The sequence below is a fragment of the Panthera onca genome, chromosome B3 (genome assembly GCF_046562875.1).
Source record: "Panthera onca isolate mPanOnc1 chromosome B3, mPanOnc1 haplotype 2, whole genome shotgun sequence".
Taxonomy (NCBI): domain Eukaryota; kingdom Metazoa; phylum Chordata; class Mammalia; order Carnivora; family Felidae; genus Panthera; species Panthera onca.
Window position 1 is genome coordinate 137,892,944 of NC_138344.1, and position 19,236 is coordinate 137,912,179.

Genomic DNA, 19,236 nt, shown 5'->3' on the forward strand with positions numbered 1-19,236 from the left:
CTCTCTCAAAATAAATAAAATAAACTTTAAAAAATAAATAAAAATACCAAAAAGTAACAGACACCCATATGCTCAGTGACCAGAAGAAGCTATTTAATATTTCAGTACGTTTGCTCATCTTTTCTTGTAATAAAGTATGACAGACAAAACCTATCTCCTTTGCCCCCAACCCTTTTCTCTGAGGCAACAGCCATGGTGAGTCTGACTCGTATGTTCGCAATTCATGTTCCTACCTTGACTTCGTATGTGTGGGTCCATGCATAATACAGAGTATTCTGTAGGCATGTTTTTAATTTCAAGGAGGGTATCTGAGTTTCTCCTGTGACCTGTCTTTCCCCCCGCAGAAAGCATATGGCACCTGTTCGCAGCCCCCTTTAACGGGGCAGTTTGGTGTTCTCCCTGTGTTTTGGTGAGAATCTAGAGCCTCGAACAGGTTAAGAAATGGGCCTGGAACACCCAACCAGGAGATGTTGGCTCTAGGCTGACTCTCAGCCTGCCCTCAGAAGTCTTGGCTGATGGTTCTGGAATTCGTTCGTTCACCAAATATTTTTTGAGCACCTGCTCTGTCCCAGGCACTGGGGATACTGTGGGAAATAGGGAGGGTCCCTGCCTTCCTGGAAGTTACAATCAAGAAGCACGGCCTTTATTGAGAACTCTGACCTTGAACATGGACCTGTCTTGGTGTCCCCTCCTCCACGAGCCAACAGATTTTTTTTTTTTTCTGACCCGGACGTGACCATCTCCTCTGATGGGGAAACGAGCCCCCTGCTCCTCCAGCCCCTGCCCTGCCCTGTGTCATCCTGATTGGGATTGTGACTCAGCAACATGACACACAGGTTCTTGTTCTGCCTCCGTGGGCCTCTCTCTTCTGCAGGGTTTGAACTTAGGAGCCTTAACACCCACGTCGAATTGCAACAGGTGAAATATCTAATAATGATCGTTTCGAAACCTCACCCAAGGGTTCCGTTCCCAGGGGGCCAGGGACTACGCCTGCCCACTGGTGTGAGAAGGGCCCCGTTGCCCCCGGGGGTGTGGGGGCAGCATCTCCAGGGGACCTTCCAGATGCTTCTCTGACCACCTGCTTCTGGGGTGACTCCAGCCTCCACCCCTCACTCTGACCATGAGTCCTCCCGGATGTCTCTTCCCAACTTCCAAATGATGCAGTAGAGGCTGACCTTTCTGTTTGTCTGTTTGTTTTCTCTTCACGAGATTTTGCCATTGAGACTTGTTTTCGTGTCTGTCCCGGCACTTAGAACGGAGAATCTGTTTTACAAAGGAAAACAACATCAGAAGAAGAACCAAACACCCGAGACAGAGGGAGTAAATGACGTTGCTGGCCGAACCTGGAACGCCTCTCGGCCTAAACATAAGTTGGGGAGCAGGGGGGCTGCCTGCTGCACCTGCAGATTAGAGTCGGATTAATTGATCGCGTAAATGCACACGACTGGCGATGCCAGGCTCCCCATCCCCTCCCTTCAGCTTCAGCAGCTGGAGAAGAGATGCGTGTAATGCTCCTGGTTCCGAATTTCTGCAAGAACGATAAAAGGAGAGGCATGAGGATTTACTGAGTGACTATCGTGCACCACGTTTTATCGTATTTGATTTTATTCCCTCCTTGCAAGAATCCTGCTGCCTCCACTGAAGATAAGGAATTATCTTCGTTACTTACAGGCAAGTGGGTTAAGGGACTACCCCTCCCCCCCAGCTCTGTTACACCTGATGAAGCAGGATTCACCCCTGAGTCTTTCGAGCCCCAGAACCCACCCTTGGCCCCACACTCTGAGGTAGCAGCATCCGTCGGACGCCGGCCGTGCTGAGCTGACTGTCACGGCAGGTGCAGGGCCGGGAGGGGGCTCACCCCGTGGAGAAGGCACTGTCCCGCCGCTGGGGTCTCTGGGACCAGGTTTATGATGCACAGCCTGGGGCCGGGGCGGGGGGGGGGGGAGGGGGAGGCTTCTGCTGACTTCAGTTCACTAATTCCATTTGGTCGTACTCGTCACCTTGTCTGTGTTAAGAAGGGGGCTGAGGGAGCTTGAGATGAATAGGTCGTATGCCTGCCTTCAAGAAGAGTTCCCTGGTAGTGGGAGCCCGAGCTGCAGTTAGGTGAGCCTCTGGGTGCGTCCCCTTACAGGGCAAAGAGACTCTGCAGGTGTGTTTAAGGTCAAGGGCCCTGCGATCAGAGACGATCCTGGCTTATCCGGCTGAGCCCAGTGTGATCGCTGGGGTCCTCACACGAGGGAAGCCAGAGGGTCAGAGAGAGTTTGGAAGGACCCCACGCTGCAGGCTTGGGAGACAGAGGAAGGGGCCACGGGCCGACGTGGGAGCTGGGTGCAGCAGGAGCACAGGTGACACGTTGAGCGAGGCCAGTGAGACCCGTGTCCCAGACGTCCGACCTCCAGGCCTGCGAGCTACTGAGCGTGTGGTAACTCGTTAAGGCCGCCGTGGGAAGCTGACACAGGCACAGTAAATGCGTGCAGGGGGCCAGCGCGCAGGAAGGGGTGCAGGGTGGAGGGGCGCTGGGCCGAGAGCCAGCGGACGGCAGCGGCCGCCGGGCGGGGTGGCGATGGCGGGCAGGGCCGGTCCCCCTGGGGCTGCTCTCTCTTCCCCCCACAGGAGCTCCCACCACCTTCCCCCTTTTCTCCAGGGATTTGATGAAAATACCCATTGAGCTGGTGCTCCCTGAGAGAGGCGAGGGGGGCACAGGCCTCCCCCGAGGCCGCAGCAGGATGGGAGAGCGGTTGGTGGTGGGGTCTGCCCGGAAACCCAGAAGGGCCCTGGGTGGGGGAGAGGGACGGACAGGTGGCCAGTGGGGACGCTGGGATGTGGGTTAACTATGGGGTAGAGCAGGCCCAGGGGAGGCGCATTGGGAGGCAGAAAGTGCAGCTTCCCGCCCTGGCCGCAGCCTCGCTGTCTAAGAGGCCACCAGCAGAGAGTGTCCGTGGCCTCACCTCAGCCCTGCTTCTGCTGTGGGCGGTCAGAGGAAGACACTAGAGAAGGTGGGCCCCCTGGGGTGGCTGGGGCGCCAGCCGCCCCAGGGAGGGCAGCAGGACCCCACCGCCCTCCATACCTGGCAGGTGGCAGGTGGAAGGGGGAGACGCCAGACACGCCATTGTCCTGGCAGTGACATCTGTTTGTCCCAGTTGAGAGAGGCTGTCATTCGTCAGTCCGTGAAAAGGCATTTATTAGGCACCACCGTGTGCCAGGCCCGTGCAAGGCTCCAGAGACTCCGTGATGAGAGTAAGCAGATCTGGTCTGGCCTCCCGGAGCTTCCAGGCCACTGGGTCTTGGGACGGGTGGCCGCGAGGACAGGACGGGGTCTTGGGGGCACGTGGGAAGGAGGGCTCCAGTGGAGAGGACCGGTGGCTGAGCTCTAAAGCAGGAATGGATTTAATGGGAAGGCCCTGGACCCAGGGCTGCCCTGCTTCACCAGCCCCTCAGCCCCCCTTAAGCTGCCTCTGCCTGAGCCGGCTGCAGCCCATCCCCTCTGTCACCTGCTTGGGTGCAAGGGAGGTCACAGCTCTCTTACTGAAACGCTTAGTTGTATTTTTCATAGAATGTATGTCAACTGTGATTTCTTTTGCGTTCATCATTATAGTCATTAACATATACTAAATGTGTTAATTTAACTCAGTATGTTAATTTAACATCCTGCTAAACCATAACACACGCACACGTATGTAAATGCAGCTCTGGGCTGCACCGTGAACACGCCCCTGTAACCACTGGCCCCCGAGGCTCGGCCCCTGGCCTGTCCTGAGATCCCCAGTCCCCCTCCTGTTACTACATCCCCAGGCTGACGGCTGGAGGGTCCCCACCCCAATAAAGGACAGAGCTGTGTTACGGATGTAACACCGAGCTCCTCTGAGCCCATAGAAGCTTCTGGGATCCGGGTGGGCCGAGCACAGAGCTGCCTGAAGGTGGCCTCCCCATGGGGATCCTGATGGCGTATTCCAAGCAGATGTTCTGCCTTTCGTCTTCCCTCTCCATCTTCCTCCGGGGTCATCCCCCGGCTGGAGTGTGGGCCCATGAAAGCAGGGGCCTCTTCTGTCTTGCTCACCACTGTATCCAGAGTCAGGAACTGGGGCACCTAATTAATACACCCCTCATATGTATTTGTCAGGTGAGCGGCCAAGTGAAATGGCCCCCAATTTGCTCCCCTGTGGCCCGAGTCTTCCGGGGGTCAGTGACCTTTACGTCTCCAAGCCCTAACGTGGAGTCAGACCCCGGAGTCGGGGCAGCTGCGTGCAGGGCAGGAAGCACCGGGCTCCATAGCCAGACTGGCTCTCAGCGCTGACTCCACCATGAAATAGCACTGCAGTCTTGACCTCTGCTTACCCACCTGTGAAAGGGGGATATAGGGATACCTCCAACAGGTTAGCTGAGTGATTAAATGAAATGTGTATTGAAGGAAGGCTCCAATGCTCATTCACTCGGGTGCCATCCAAAACAAACAAACACTATGGGCCTAATAGTTGCCTGAGCCAACCCTGGAACCTAAGGCACATCAGCCCTTGGAGTGATCTGGAAGGCCTGGACCTCGGTTTCCTGGGCTGAAGCAGGGAGGGGTCTCTCCGTGGCTGTGTGGAGGGTCGGCACCTCCCCCCCCGCAGCCTGGAGCCTTTACTCCGATCTCTGGGGTGCTCACATGCTGGTGTCCCCATGTGCGAGGCTTTGGGAAGAAGAATCGCTCTTCTGGGGAATGTGTCCCTGTGCACCAGAAGCTCTGAAGTATCCGTCCACATTGACTCAGAAGTTCCATAGCTGGGAGGCCACCCCCAATAAATGAAAATGCACGAACAAGCATGTTTGTATCCCCAGATGTACATACTGGATGTTTCTCAGTGCATTATTCATAATAGGGGGGAAAAGGGGCACCTGGGTGGCTCAGTCAGTTGAGTGTCCCACTTTGGCTCAGGTCATGATCTCACGGTTCGTGGGTTCGAGCCCCGCATCGGGCTCTGTGCTGATGGCTCAGAGCCTGGAGCCTGCTTCGGATTCTGTGTCTCCCTCTCTCTGCCCCTCCCCCGCTCGCGCTTTGTCCCTCTCGGTCTCAAAAACAAATAAACATAAAACAAATTTTATAATAGGAAAAAAAAAGAAATTCCTAAATCGCCAACCATAGGGGAATGGTTAAATTATGGCTTGTATTTGTGGTAGAATAGGATACAACGGTTAAAATGGTACTTCAATGGACCTTTTATACAGGAGCGTAAAACCGCACGTTTAAACACGTTCTGTCTGCCTCTCACACACACGTACACACTCACACAGAAAAAAGATTCAAAAGAAAAATATCGCAGCATTGACAGGGATTGTCCTAAAGTGGGGAGGCGGACTCTTCATTTTTTTCTTTATCCTCTCGACCGTTTCCGTAATGTTCTGTGCTGAGCATCATGACTTCACAATGAGAAGAGGAAGGAAGATTTACAATCCAGGCTGGTGTGGGGGGCGTGGCCTTTAGAAGGGGCGTGGCCTTTAGATGGGGCGTGACCTTTAGATGGGGCGTGGTTTCTGGAGGGCTGGTGTGAGCCCCGCTGATGGCCAGCAGCCGTGGTGGGCTGCCCCCCCCCCTCGCCCCCCCACTGCTGTGCGCCTTGACGCTTCCATCCGCGAAATGGGCATGAGGGTGTCTGCCTCCAGGCATGGCTGTCAATACTAACTTTTATAGGTGAAAATGGGCACTGCCAATGATAGCGAACGCAAGGAGAGCCCCGTGGGCCCGGGCTAACTCTCTCTCTCCCTCTCCGCAGCTGCCCATGATGGGAGGCGCCTTCATGGACTCGCCCAACGAGGACTTCAGCACGGAGTACTCTCTCTTTAACTCCTCCACCAACGTCCATGCGGCGTCCAACGGCCAGGGCCAGCCGGAGGAGCCTCCGCGGTCCTCCAACGACGCGGTCTTACTCTGGATTGCCATCATAGCGACACTGGGGAACATCGTGGTGGTTGGGGTGGTGTATGCCTTCACCTTCTGAGCTTCGGGGTGCCCGCGGGCCCCAGGCCGGCTCACCCCGCGCGGCGCTCGCAGCAGGGCGAGGCTTTGCTCAGAGCGCTGTCGCCGTTGGCCTTGGGCTGTGCCCACGTTCTGGAGCCGGGAGTTCTGACCAGGGGCGCGGCACCAGGGTCAGCCACCGTGCGTCAGGAATTTCCCCAAGCGGCCCGATCGCCCACGTTCTATGCTGTGGTCCAGCTGATCCAGAAAACATGGGAGTGTGAGTTTCCAGCCCCCTCTGGGGGCGGGACGGGGCAGAGCCTTGGAGGAGCAAATTGGGGAATTCTTGAAACTGCATTCCAGGAACGTGAGACCCAAAGGAACAGCCAGTCAGGTTTGAAATACGGACATGGTCGATCGCTGGCGGGCGGGAAGTAATCCCACACGTGTCTTGTTTTTATGCCAACTTTTCACACCTGGTGTGTCCAGTGCCAGGAAGGAGCTGCCCTCAGAACTGGAGCGTTCCCGGAACGGCCTTGGTTTCCCACTCGGCCCTTTGGAATATTGGCTGTGGTTACCTGCGCCATAGAACGTTCCCACTTGACTTGGAGAGGGCACCTCTGTCACCAGTCATGTGTCCCCTTTCAAGACCCAGATGCATCAGGAAACCCAAGGACGGGTAGGATTTCCTGGGGCGGAGGGGTGGGGGTGGGGGGCCGGTATCTGCTGGACAGACTTTCTCTTCTTTTTTAAAACCAGAAGAAGCGCCTTTAAGCTTTAGATCTGCTGAGTAGTCGCGTCTTCAGACACCCGCACGAAGATGCTTTCCTCTCTGAGAAATCACGGAATTTTAGATGGCAGGCTCACACACACCTGATCTTCTGATGGATGTGACCACGCCCGGAGGTCACAGCGCAGATTCCTGGGGGGGTCAGAGCAGGAGGGACATTTCCTGACTCGGCTCAGGGCTCAGGGTTCTCTCAGCCCCCCACAAAGCAGTCTCTTAAGCAAATTCCTGCTTCTCAGCTGCCCTGGGGGAGAACACCCAGAGGTTCTGGAAGCTGTGTGCCAGGCAGGAGGGGTGCTCAGACCCCCGCGGTTTACTCTCGGCGTGGCTCCCGCGTTCTGTCGCAGGGCATGACTGCACTCCGTCTGGGTCAGTCCCCTTGGGTTCTTCCAGATCAGTGGCTGAGGGGGGCCTGGCAAGCAAGGGAACCCCCACGTGATGGGACGTGCCGTGGGGACGGGGCAGCGTGGGGAAGGGCTCGCTCTTCTGTCCTTAGGAGAGGCCCCTGCGTGGTTCTCCCTTTCCCAGGCAGTACCCCTGTGCTGACCAGAGTGGGAGAGGCTCCCCTGCGGGCTCCCTCGGGCCAAGCGAGACTGTCTCCCTGTGCCACACAAAAGAAAATGAATGGCATACGCCCCGTCCTCCATGGCTGAGAAACTGGAAAGACTGGGTAAGAAGCCGTAGTACCGTTTGGGGACCATTGCAAACGGGCTAGACGTGTCCCTGTGGTCTCAGGAGAAATGAATGTTCCTGATAACAGGCAAAAGGACATCTCAGCTGTCCAGAGGCAGCCACTCACTCGTCTGGGAGGCTGGCGCTGAGCCGCTGTGATAACGCGATTACCGGCCCGACCTCCAGACGGCTGCCAACTCTTACGAGCCACATCTGTCACCGCAGCCACGCACGCGTCCGTAAATGCTTCGGCTCAAGTGGAGGCCATGAGCGCGGAGAGCTGGAATGACCTTTGCAAAGAAGGAGAAGGGATGTGGGACCTTCTGCCTGGGCTCATTCCGGGGTCACGGACAGGGTTGTGCTCTCCACAGGGCCGGGCCGGGCTGGGTGGCGAGCTGTCGCGTGCCCATCACCCCCACTGCCTCTCCAGCAGACCCCTCCCTGTCTCAGGCCCCCATGTCCGCCCCATGAGCAAGGTCTTTCTTGTAGACCCGTGTCTTCATAAGAACCCAAGGAGGAAGTCCAGAGCCAGAGGTCCAAGGCGATGCTAGGAGGTCACTCCAGCCCAGACGTCCTGATGCCTCACCCTCTGACCCCACGTCCTCGGGGGAGCCTGCAGCCCTGAAAAGAGGCAGGCGACCTCTCCCTGTTCCCCAAAGGGCCTGTGGCGAGGGCAGGGGAGAGAGGGTTCTGGGCCCCGTGATGGGGAAGGAAGGGAGCGTGTGGCCCCAGCTCTTAAGAAAGACCTGGTATCCGGGAGAGCCCTGGCAGGCCGGGTGTTTTCTGGATAATTCTGGGCACAGGAATCTCCCCCCACGAAGGCTTTCTTCCCCTCTGGCGTAAACGCCGGTTAAATTCAACTTTCAAGAATTTCTCTCCGTTCAGCATCAGGGCCACAGACACAAGGCCACGAGCGTTAGGGCCCATCTTGTCCAAACTTTGCATTCTGTGATGACAGTGATTTGCTCAGGGTCACTCTGTCTCAGTCGCCTGTGGTGTTTTTCTTTGTGCGTGTGTTTTTTCCACCATCACTTCAACAACGAGGATAGATGTGCATGTGAATGTCCAATGAAGGGTGAAGGACAGATTTCCAGCCAGAGAGTGTGCTGTCCTGTCCCTCCTGCCCTACGTAGCTGGGTTCTGTCTTAGATGTGGGGTAACGGGCAGGAGGCACTGGGTGAGCATTGTGTCCAGGCGCCGTGCTAGACTCATGCGCACACATTCAATCCGTACGGTTACCTTACGGCCTCATGGCTCCAGTACATAGATATGGAACCAGAAGCTCAGAGGAGTTTGCCCAAGGCCACACAGCACGAAGGTGACAAGCTGGGATTTGAGTCTGGACCATCCGGCTTTAAAGCCAGCCTCTTTTCTGCCACACCATGCCGCCGTCGGCTGCTGGCACCTGCAGGGCGCATTTAAACCAGGCTCTGGGTCTACAGAGGCCATTCCCCGGGGTCCCATGTCATCGCGTGGCGTGGGCTGGCTCTGGCCTCTTCCACAGGTAGAAGTCTGACCGTCCTCAGAACGGGGCACGCTCGTCCCCTGCCCATTGCCGGCTCTCTGCTCAAGCTTCAGGGATGGTAGTCCCTGTTGCCTGCTCTCCTGTCTAAAGTTGAGCGCACGTCTTTTTATGTGGCCGTGGAAATTTCCAGAGAGCAGCTTTCTTGGGACCATGCAGAAGGACCCTGGCCAAGACCTGGAGTCCGACAGAGGGCCCACACGAGGAGTGAGGTGCCGACCGCCGGGATTGCCGAGGAGAGGTGGGACGGTCTGTGTTGCGGGAGAGGCTCCAGCCCAGGCTCAGTCATTCTGTTGAGCCCCAGGGCTGTCCCGGGGAGGAGGGACAGAGGCTGCTGTCGCTGACCCCAGGCTAGAGCTCCCGTTCTGGCTTCTCCTGGGTGACGTTGGCCCCAGAGCCCACCTTGACTCGATGAGCCAGTGCTGAGAAAGAAGGGGCTTGCCTCTTCAGTAACTGCTCTTCAGGGAAGAGGTCCTGCCTTTGCTAGAATGTTCTTCATGCTTGGCCTTCCACGTCTCCCCATCTCCCCCCTGCAAGCCACAGGTGTCCCACACTTGTGTTTGTTTGTATGTGGGACACTTCACTGAACAGAGTAACACCTGCTTTAGGAGGTCTTGAGCCACCGTCACCAGAGCTTTGGAGGAGAGGCCAGAAGGCACTTCAGGCAGGTGCATCCCAAGGGCATCCCACCTCCCGTGTGGGCCTGGGCAAGATGATCGCGCTGCCATCCCTCCCTTCCCCATGAGGTCAAGGTTAAGAGGCAAGCGATACTCCCCTGACCTCCCCTAACCACCCCCCCAGAGAGAGACAGTTATATCTCCCTTAAGGTCCCCGGGATCCAAGGGAGAAAGTTAGGAGGGCAGGCCACTTGGTTGGAGAGGCAGTAGGCCGTTTTCCAGCCTGTTCTAAATGGAAAGCTTGGATGTGGCCAGACCACTAGCATATGTGGGAATCCCTCCCTGGAGACTGGAAAGACTCCACCATCGTCTGCCCTGCTCCCCGATTCCTTCCAGACAAATGTCACGCTTCTTCAGCATGACCTTCTTTCGTCATTAGTAGTGGTACTATTAATAATTATTATCCTTACTGTTGTCACTTCTTGTGCACCTTTTCCTTGTGCTGTGCTCTGTTTGTATCTCATTCACTTCTCAAATCACACATTGGGGGCAAAAGTGAGGTGCAGAGAAGTACACATTAGTCATTGTCCCATTCTTCTGCTGAGAAAACTGAGGCCAGGCTAATGTGCCTGAGAACCCACATCTAGAGAGCTGTGATTCAGATCCAACCCTGTTGGCTCTCCAGGCTGAGTAGTTAACCCTGTGTCTCCTTGCATGCACGTACTCTATGGGGAGCTCCCTGGAAGGGACCATCCCAGGACGGGGGGCTCTGAGGCTGGGGCTGTGTGGGTCCCGGATAGCAGACTTTCAAGTGTAGGTGTTGGAAAGGGGCAGGAGAGTGCACACGTGTTCATCAGTCTCAGAAGCTCACAGTGGTCACGAGGCATCAGAGAGCCTCCCATCAGGGTCTGTAATATTTGGAAGGGCAACTGGCGCCACACGGTTACTGAATGGAGACCTGGCAAGTGTCCAGCTGCCTGGTCCAGGGCACCGCCTCCCGGCGTGCTGAGCATTCACTGGGGAGTGCAGGGGTGGCCCTGGACGTGAGCTCCAGCCCCAGGACAGGCATCATGCTGTCACCTGTTACCGGGCCCCTGCACCATGTCCTGGCGAGTGCCCTTTGACCATCGCCAGAGCAAGTCCTAGGTGGGCTGGACTGCCGTGACCCCGGGACAGCCAAGGAGCTGTGCTCAGGGGGCCAGAGGGGGCAGTCAGAGCCTGAATGTTCTGTGTTGGCCTGCCCCACCGGCCCCTGGCCTCAGTCATTCAGTGACAGGGACGCAGGACAGGCTGGCTGAGCTGAGTGCTTGCGAGCCCAGAGGGACAGAGTTCATAATCTCCGATCGGAAAAAGGAGCCTCTCCAAGAAATTTAGGTGGTCGGAATTAAACAGATGCTCCCAGAAAGTCCCTTCTGAGATTAGACCTTGGGCATTTTCTTGTCCCTTTTTTTGGGGGGCGGGGAAGGGGTACAACAGGGGACAAAATAGTGCAAACCACAGTGACTGGAGAGAGGAGCGATTCCCCCAGTGAGAAAAGGGGAGCTGTTGGGAGTGTGACCAAATGGTCGAAGGTATGTAACATCGGCTACATAAATTTTGGGATGTAAGTCTGTGATGTTTGTTCTGAGTCACTGTGAAAGGCATCATGTTCTATCAAGATGGGCAACAAAGGCAGAGGAAGCCCTTGGAGGGCTGGACGGGCCGCACGGTGCCTGGGACGAACCCTGCACCCATCTTTAGGCCGAGGTGCAGACGTGTGCGTGCCCAGAACAGTCCATTCCGCTGCATAATAAGGTTCATTCTCTGCTTCCGGGTCCTTTTGCAGGCTGACTTCCCACCTCCCCAGAGGGAGGTCTGAGACCCCTCCTGCCTCGGGAGCAAATCCCGACAAGGTAGATTTGCAGGGAACTTGTATGTTGTGGCACTTAGGGAAATCCAGAGCCCTTATTCCTCCCCGAGCCCCCTCCATGTGGCTAGGCAGCCACCAAGTGACCCCAGTGTCTGTCCCAAACCGAGTGTCGGAGAAGTTGGGGAGAGTTTGCCGGGTCAGGCTGGTCGGCAGGTGAGCGGGGTCTTGAGCCCAGGGCATCTATGTAGCAAAGTTGCTGAACATTATTAGGCCAGTGGTTCTCAACCTCAGAAAATTCTGTCCTCCAGGGGACCTTTGGCCTGGAGACAAATGTCGGGAGACATTTTTGTTTATCACAACTTGGTGGGGGGTGGTGTTCTACTGGCCTCAGGTGGCTAGAACCAGGGGTGCTGCTGAACAACCCCCCCCCACACACACACCCCCAGTAACAAAGAATTAATGATCTGACCCCAAAACACGAACAGTGCTGAGGCGGGGAAACCCAGCACTAGGCCATACTGTCTCTGAATCCAAAACTATGGGTGTTTTCCAAAGCTCCACGTTTCCCCGTCTGTGAGTCATGGCATAAATCAGAGCTCCTCTGGGCAACCGCAGTGATCGTGGCTGCTGCCGCCCCAAGTTCAGACAGTCCCGGCCAAGGGCAGTGATCCACAGTCAAGCAAGTCTTCTGTGTCGCCATGGACGCTCGGTTCCCGCCGTCCCGGGTTTTCGCGGGGAGACTCCGCTTGGATAGAGGAAACCCTACAAAGTGGGATGGTAGGGTCGGGCTGAACTTGTCCCCGTAACTTTGGTCTCTGGGACCTTGAAGGACCTGACCGCTCACTGATGCATCTGAGAAGCATTGCTGAGGAGGGGAGAGGGAGGGGGGGAAGCTTAGAAGGGATGGATGGATACGGAGGGGCTGCCTAACAGCCTTTGAGCAAACCCACGTCTTACCTTGCCTTTGACCCTTTTCCACGTGCCCCACCCCGTTTCCCCCAGTTGAAGGCGTAGGAACACTTTCTACTATTTAAAGTTTTACAGAGACCTTATTCTTGCAACTGGCCGCTCTCCGGGTCCCAACTCTTCACGCAGAGAGAACCGGAAACGTTTCTGTGTCTTACTGACGTTTTCATAATCAACCTGTAAGTAGTTTACTTAATAGAAAGGTATTTTAACTATTCTTGTAATCCTTTGCTACTCAACCCCCCTGGGTTTCGCGACGAGGTCACTAACTTTTACTACAGTGAAAAGGCGATTTCTTAACGGAGGCCTTCAGTGTGTTCTTTTGCGTAAAAATATCTAACCGTGATTGATGGATGTACAAAATGTGGCTGTGGGATCGTGCGCTTTTGACTGTTAGCACCGTTACTCTTGTCATTTTCTATTATCATTAAAAAAAAGAAAAAGGAAAAACTTGAACTTCTAAGTGTCTGACTCCAACCTGGGCGTTAAGCTGAAGGATCCCAGACAGTGTCACCTCCACTCTGGGGCTCCTTCTGCCCCACCTGAGGCAGGATGACTCCCTCCTCCCCGCACCCCTCCCCAGTGTCCCCAGCCTCACCCCTGTAACAGATCCCAGAAGCTACATTCGCTTGCCCATCGGTAACCCTCCCACCGTGAGCCCTCCCAGAGCCGGTGGATCTCACTCACCTTTTGAATCCCCTGCACCTCACACGGTGCCTGGCTCACGGCGAGCACCCGGCAGGCATTCAGGGAATGAATGAATGATATCCGAAAGACCAGCCCAAATACATTTCAACACAACACGGGACAGTGGGTATGCACTTAGTTTCATTCATTCACTGATAACAGCACACATAGGGCACTTACTAGGTGTTCTGTGCAGTTCTGAGCTCGTTACATACATATTAACTTGCTTCGTCTCCACAACAACCATACATCTAGGTACTATTGTTATGCTGTTTATGTGTCTACAGATGAGGAAACTGAGGCAGGGAGAGGTTCCTTGCCCAAGGCCATGTAGCTGGTGAGTGGCAGGACCGGGACCGGAATCCGGCTGGGCTCAGAGTCCATATTCTAAAGGCTGTAAAATGTCCCCTAGACGTTTGTTGAGAACCAGCTGCTCTGGAGGCCATGTGCCAGGAGCAGGGGTGCTGGGCCAAATGAGCAGCCTCTGCCCTGGAGCAGGTTTGAGGGGGAGAGAGGTCCAGATAATGTCACTGCCAGGTGTTATGTGCTGAAATGATAAGGGGCCAAGTGTTGGGTCCTGCACCAGGGTCCCTTCTGAAGGATCCGTATCAGGCCCCAAAGGAGGTCCACCGTGGTGGCCGGGACCTCACTGAGGCAGGAACAGTGCAAGGAGCTAATTGGATCAATGGCTTAGGCAATAGCTGGGACCCAAAGCCTTGGATCCCAACTTAAAGTCTGGTCATCCTAAAAGGTAGGAGCAGTCTACCTCGGGGACAAGTGCAGGGAGGGGCAAGCCAGTCAACAGATCCATGGGTCAAGGGTCAAATGTTTTATGACCAAGAAATCTTGGGCTGCAGACCTCACCTGCTGCCCGCCTTGAGAGCCTTGGACCGGGTCCAGCTCCTCGGGTCCCTCTGCAGGCAGCAAGACCCTGGACCTTCGGGGTTCCTGGTGCATCATCCACTCTCAGGTCCAGCCACTCTCAGGTCCAGCCACCTCGTCCAGGGGACCCAATGTAAAATGAAAATGTGGGGCTCTTGTTTTCCAACGTTATTGAGAATTTCAAGATGGCGGGGCACCCGGGTGGCTCAGATGGTTAAGCACCTGACTTTGGCTCAGGTCATGATCTCGTGGTTTGTGGCTTCAGGCCCTGGAGACTGCTTCGGATCCTATGTCTCCCCCTCTCTCTCTCTCTGCCCCTCCCCCACTCCTGCTCTGTCTCTATCTCTCTCTCTCTCTCTCAAAAATAAACATTAAAAAAAATTTTTTTTAATAAGAAGATTTTCAAGACGGGCATCAAACCAAGCATAGGGCCCTTCAGAATGTGGGGACCTGGGTGGCTGCACAGGTCACATGCCCACGAAGTGACTCTTGGCCATCGCTGCTCTGAACCATGTGGCCAAGGAAAGTAAGGGGTAGATTAACACTCCATGCCGCCCCATGCGACCTTCTCTCCTAGGATCTTTTTATTTTATTTTTTTAATGTTTTTACTTATTTTTGAGAGAGAGAGAGAGAGAGAGAGTGAGAGTGAGCACAAGTCGGGGAGGGGCAGAGAGAGAGGGAGACAAAGACTCTTGAAGCAGGCTCCAGGCTCTGAGCTGTTAGCACAGAGCCCAACGCGGGGCTCGAAGCCACAAACACGCGAGATCCTGACCTGAGCCGAAGTCGGATGCTTAACTGACTAAGCCACCCAGGCGCCCCATCTCTTAGGATGTTTTTTAGAGGGATTAATGTTGGCTACAATGCAAGATGCAGAAAGCACCAGAAAACGTTCCCTTTCCTGCATGCAAGCTCCTTTTGCAATGTGACTGTTCAGTTCCTCCATCCAGAGGTGGGGCCTGTCTTCTCCCCAACATCTGACTCTCTGGGCTGACCTGGTGACCTATGTTGACCAAAAGGCTTTGGCAGGACTGACTTTGGTCGAGTCCTGGGCATAGGCCTCAAGACAACGTGCAGTTTCCTGTCTTAGTGACTTTGGAATCCTGCAGAGTCAAGGCTAGCCTGCTGGGTGAGGAGAGCCCAGGCCCTGGCCATCCCTCTGTGCCAGCTGACAGCCGCAGGGAAGTGAACCAAAAGGGACGGGAGACGTCCAAGGAAAAGAAGGCATCGCACAGCATTGAGCACTGCACAGGGCTCCCTAGGCACCAAGTAAAGCCAAATAGATCACCGAGGGCTGCCTGGAGGAGGCAAGACTCTACCTGGCATGGTACCTAAAGAAGCCGGTGCACGGCAGAGGGGTGCGTGGGCGCTGGGGGGAGGCCAGGCTGGAGCCTGGAGTTCAAAGCAGTAATGGGGAGAAGGCTGATAAGCAGATAAAGCCAGCTCAAAGGGGCCCCGAATGGCTGGGTGGGGAGGCAGGGTGGACAGCGGGCCACTATGAGCTGCACCAAGCAGGGCTGGTCTTTGGAGTAGAGGGGACACCGCGTCTGGAACAGGAAGGCAGCGAGGAAGCTGGGGAGTGACTCTTGATTCTGCCTCTCAAACCACCTCCTCCAGCTGTCTTCCTGGGACCACACCCTGTCCCCGACTTGGACAGGGTCTTCCCCTGGGTCTTCCCCCCCATCCGACAGCCCGCAAAGATGGCAGGGGCGTTCACACGGCCAGCAGACAACGTTCTCAAGATTGATAAGGCATATGACTTTGTGGTAACAAAGCCAGCAGCAAGGTTTTCCACGGAAAGACGGTGGCAGCCACAGCACAGCATGGCCTGTATTTATGGGTTTTTTTTAAGTTTATTTATTTATTTTGAGGGGGAGGGCAGAGAGAGTTAGAGAGAGAATCCCAGACAGGCTCCTCTCTGCTGGCACAGAGCCGGACGCAGGGCTCGAACCCACGAACCGTGAGATGGCGACCAGAGCCGAAGTCAAGAGTCCTATGGTCAACTGAGTGAGCCACCCAGGCACCCCTGTATTTGTGTTTTATTTTTTTTTAAATATGAAATTTATTGTCAAATTGGTTTCCATACAACACCCAGTGCTCATCCCAACAGGTGCCCTCCTCAATGCCCATCACCCGTTTTCCCCTCTCCCTTGTCCCCCCATCAACCCTCAGTTTGTTCTCAGTTTTTAAGAGTCTCTTATGCTTTGGCTCCCTCCCTCTCTAACCTCTTTTTTTTTTTCCTTCCCCTCCCCCATGGACTTCTGTTAAGTTTCTCAAGATCCACTGTATTTGTGTTTTAACAGGCCCCTGCCAGGCCACCCACACAGAAAACGTGCCCCGCCCCCCACCTCCCCTGCTGGTGTTTCTACTACATTCTTGGTTTTACAGATTTGCTTTGTAAATACGTACGTTTGCATTCTGTTTGCCAGCTGCCAATCAACCCGGATATTTTGATGGTTGGAGATGGGTCCCCTGGCTCAGAATGTCAACGTGCAATATCGGCCCGCAAAAGAATTGGCCGGTTGCTGAGTTGGGGGGGCAGGCGTCCTCCCTTCTCCTGGATAATAAGCCAGCCTGTCACCTTTGGCTCACCCTCCACGCGAGTGTGAAAGCAGATGCAAGGAAAGACGCACTGCCCTTGGGTGTCCGGGGAGGGGGTGGGGGGATGGCCATTGCCAACACCACCCCTGGAGCTGGCTGAGCCTGGAGGGGAGGAGGGAGAAGAGGAAGAGGAGGAGGGGAGGGATGGTTCCCGGGATGATGGAGGGCCGCCTAGGAATTCTGGAGCCTGGCCTGTTTGCATCTCCGAAGCCTGCCCTCCCTGCTGATTTTTCCTTTGGCCTGGGCAGGCCTCTAAGTGCTCAGGTCCCTGCAGACTGCTGGCCTGACCAGGGCAGCAGAAATGGCAGGATGATTAAAATTTATTCAAGCTAGGCTGTGGGGTGGCGGGGGCGGGGGGGGGGGGGGGGGCTGGTGCCTCTTCTGCAAACAACACAAATAACATTAACCACCATGGTAACCGCACTCGCTCGCTCGCACTCCCAGGGTGCTGTCTTCAGGGTCTGCAAAGCTCTTTCCAAGCCGGCTTTGATTCTCCAACTGGGGGCTCCCTCCCAACCTGTGTCTGGGCTGAGCTCTGAGATGCGCTAGGGGAGCAAGGCAGGACCCCAACCCTTGGAATTTCCTGGGTGATAAGAACTTCTTTCATTCGAATAAGGTGACTTTGGTGGGGGCTGGTCACCAAAAGGCCCATGATGGACGGAGGCTTGGAACTTTCAGCCCCAGCCCCGTTGTCTGGCGATAGATAAGCCATCTTGCTCGAAGCAGCCGCTGCAAAACCCCAAACTGCAGGACGGAGAGAACGTCTGGCTCGAGGAACACACCCACATGCCAGAGGGTGGTGCACCCCAAACCCCGTGGGGATGGGAGCACCAGGACCCTCCCAGCCTTGGTCTAAGCTCCTCTTTACGTGGCTGCTCACCCGTATCCTCTGGGACGTGGAAACCTAGCCAAGTGTTCCCCTGCCTTCCGTGAGCTGTTCTAGCAAATCCTCAAACCCGAGGAAGGTGCCGTGGGAGCCCCCACTTACGGCGAGTCAGACGCAAGCGTGGGGATCCTGGGGACCACCTGACGTGGGGGCCCTCCGGTGGGTGGGCCTGAGCCCGTCGGCCTCCGGGCGGTGAGGGTCAGAACGAAATGAAAGCCCAGGCCACTCCGTCGGTGTCCGAGAGTCGGAGACATGGTCGGCGTGTTATTTGACGGCGGGACTGTTGTGCACAGAGGAACAGTTTTCCCTCGATAGCATGGAACGGTGATGAAGGTTTGGAGGAAAATAAAGCGAGTCCGGCTGGAGTGAAGGGGCACACAGTTTGGGGGAAGGTTGTCGGTCAGGAACCTGGCAGAGATTCACAAGGCCCAGCAGAGTAAGTTCAAGTGTGAGAACCCAGTATATTGGGTAACCACGGACAGCCAGGCAGCCAGAAGCAGATTGGTGCAGGGGTGACAAGAGGGAGCAGGGAAGGGGGCGGCGAGCGCGTGGGGGGGAGGCGCTCAGGGGGACTCAGGAGTGAACAAGTAAGAAGGAGGGTCCGTGGGTATGGGGTGCGTCCAGCTGTGTCTGAAAGCTGGCGAGTCTATTAATAAAGTCTACCCTCCCGCAGAGACGGGGAGACAGAGGCCCTGTCCTTCCCCACGATTACATTTTAGGCAAATGGCTCTTGGGCCCTTGACGAAAGGCCTGCCTGAGTTTTGGGCTGCTCAGAGACAGAGGGAGGATTCAGAGTCTAACAGAGTCAACGAGATTGTAATAACTTTGCATAGTCAACAACACTGTGAAAAATCAACACTTATTTTGGTGGGTCTAGAGTGGTGGTCAGACTTGTCCAATCACTGTCTTGTGCACTTGAAACTCGTCTAATATAGTATGCCAAGTACAGTCTAATTAAATTCTAAAAAGAAAGGTGAACTCAAGTCTGCTCTTTTTCGCTCAGTATTACATGGTTGAGATTTAACTCAATACATCTGACTTTAGCTTGTTCGTGTAACTGACATAGAGTATTCTCATTCGTTTGTCGTTTGTGCACAATTTGTCCGTTGTCCCACTGGGGAGCATTTAGGTTAAGTTCACATATTTTTGCAATAATAAATGATGCCGCGATGAACAAAAACAACAAAAAGCCCCTCCCCCTTTTCTTTCATAAATGCTCTTGAGCAGAGGAGGTCGGGGGCCCTGTGTCAGGTGTAGGCTGGAAAGACAGGAAATTCTCTCGACAGCCTAGAGCTTTCCCAGACGGGAACTCAGAGGGGGCTGGTGCCTCCCGGGGACACGGGCTGCTCGATGCCACCCAAGTCCCTCGGTGCTGGGGCTCGGACGGAGGCACCAAGTGCCGGGAGAACCATTTGCTGTTCTCGAACCCTCTGTTCCCAGGGGACACATGTGGTGGCTGCTCAGCCTAAGATGACAGTTCGAACGACGACCCGAGGTGCCCAGGCCACCCCACCGAGCCCTGTGGCGAAGAGAGTTTTGTCCTCAGCTCCTTACAAAGTGTGGTCTTGTCCCAGAAGTGCCTTTGGAAAACAGCATCATTCACTTATCCGCTCCTTCATTCCGCGAGCACTCACTGAGCCTCCAAGCTGAGCTGGACGCACAGGAATACGGCCTGGCCCTTGCCCCCAAGGCACCCACTGTCCAGTCTTGAAGTCCCACTCAAAGACATGACCGTGTGACGTGCCCCAGCCCTCCCCCCAGATCGAGCCTCTGAAGGCACCTTATTACCAGCAGGGGTCCACATGTGCGTAAGACACGGCAGGGGACTGCTGTCCTT

The 19,236-nt window shown here is 55.4% G+C and overlaps 1 protein-coding gene across 1 annotated transcript in view; it reads left to right on the forward strand.

Annotated features, from left to right (window-relative positions):
* The window catches only part of CB3H14orf132 (chromosome B3 C14orf132 homolog), a 57,180-nt gene extending 45,358 nt beyond the window's left edge, over positions 1–11,822 (forward strand). Inside the window, exon 2 of the mRNA XM_060620691.3 lies at positions 5,751–11,822. Coding sequence (XP_060476674.1) covers positions 5,751–5,975 — 225 coding nt within the window. The 3' untranslated portion in view covers positions 5,976–11,822. The remainder of the gene's footprint in view (positions 1–5,750) is intronic.
* The last annotated feature ends 7,414 nt before the right edge of the window (positions 11,823–19,236 follow it).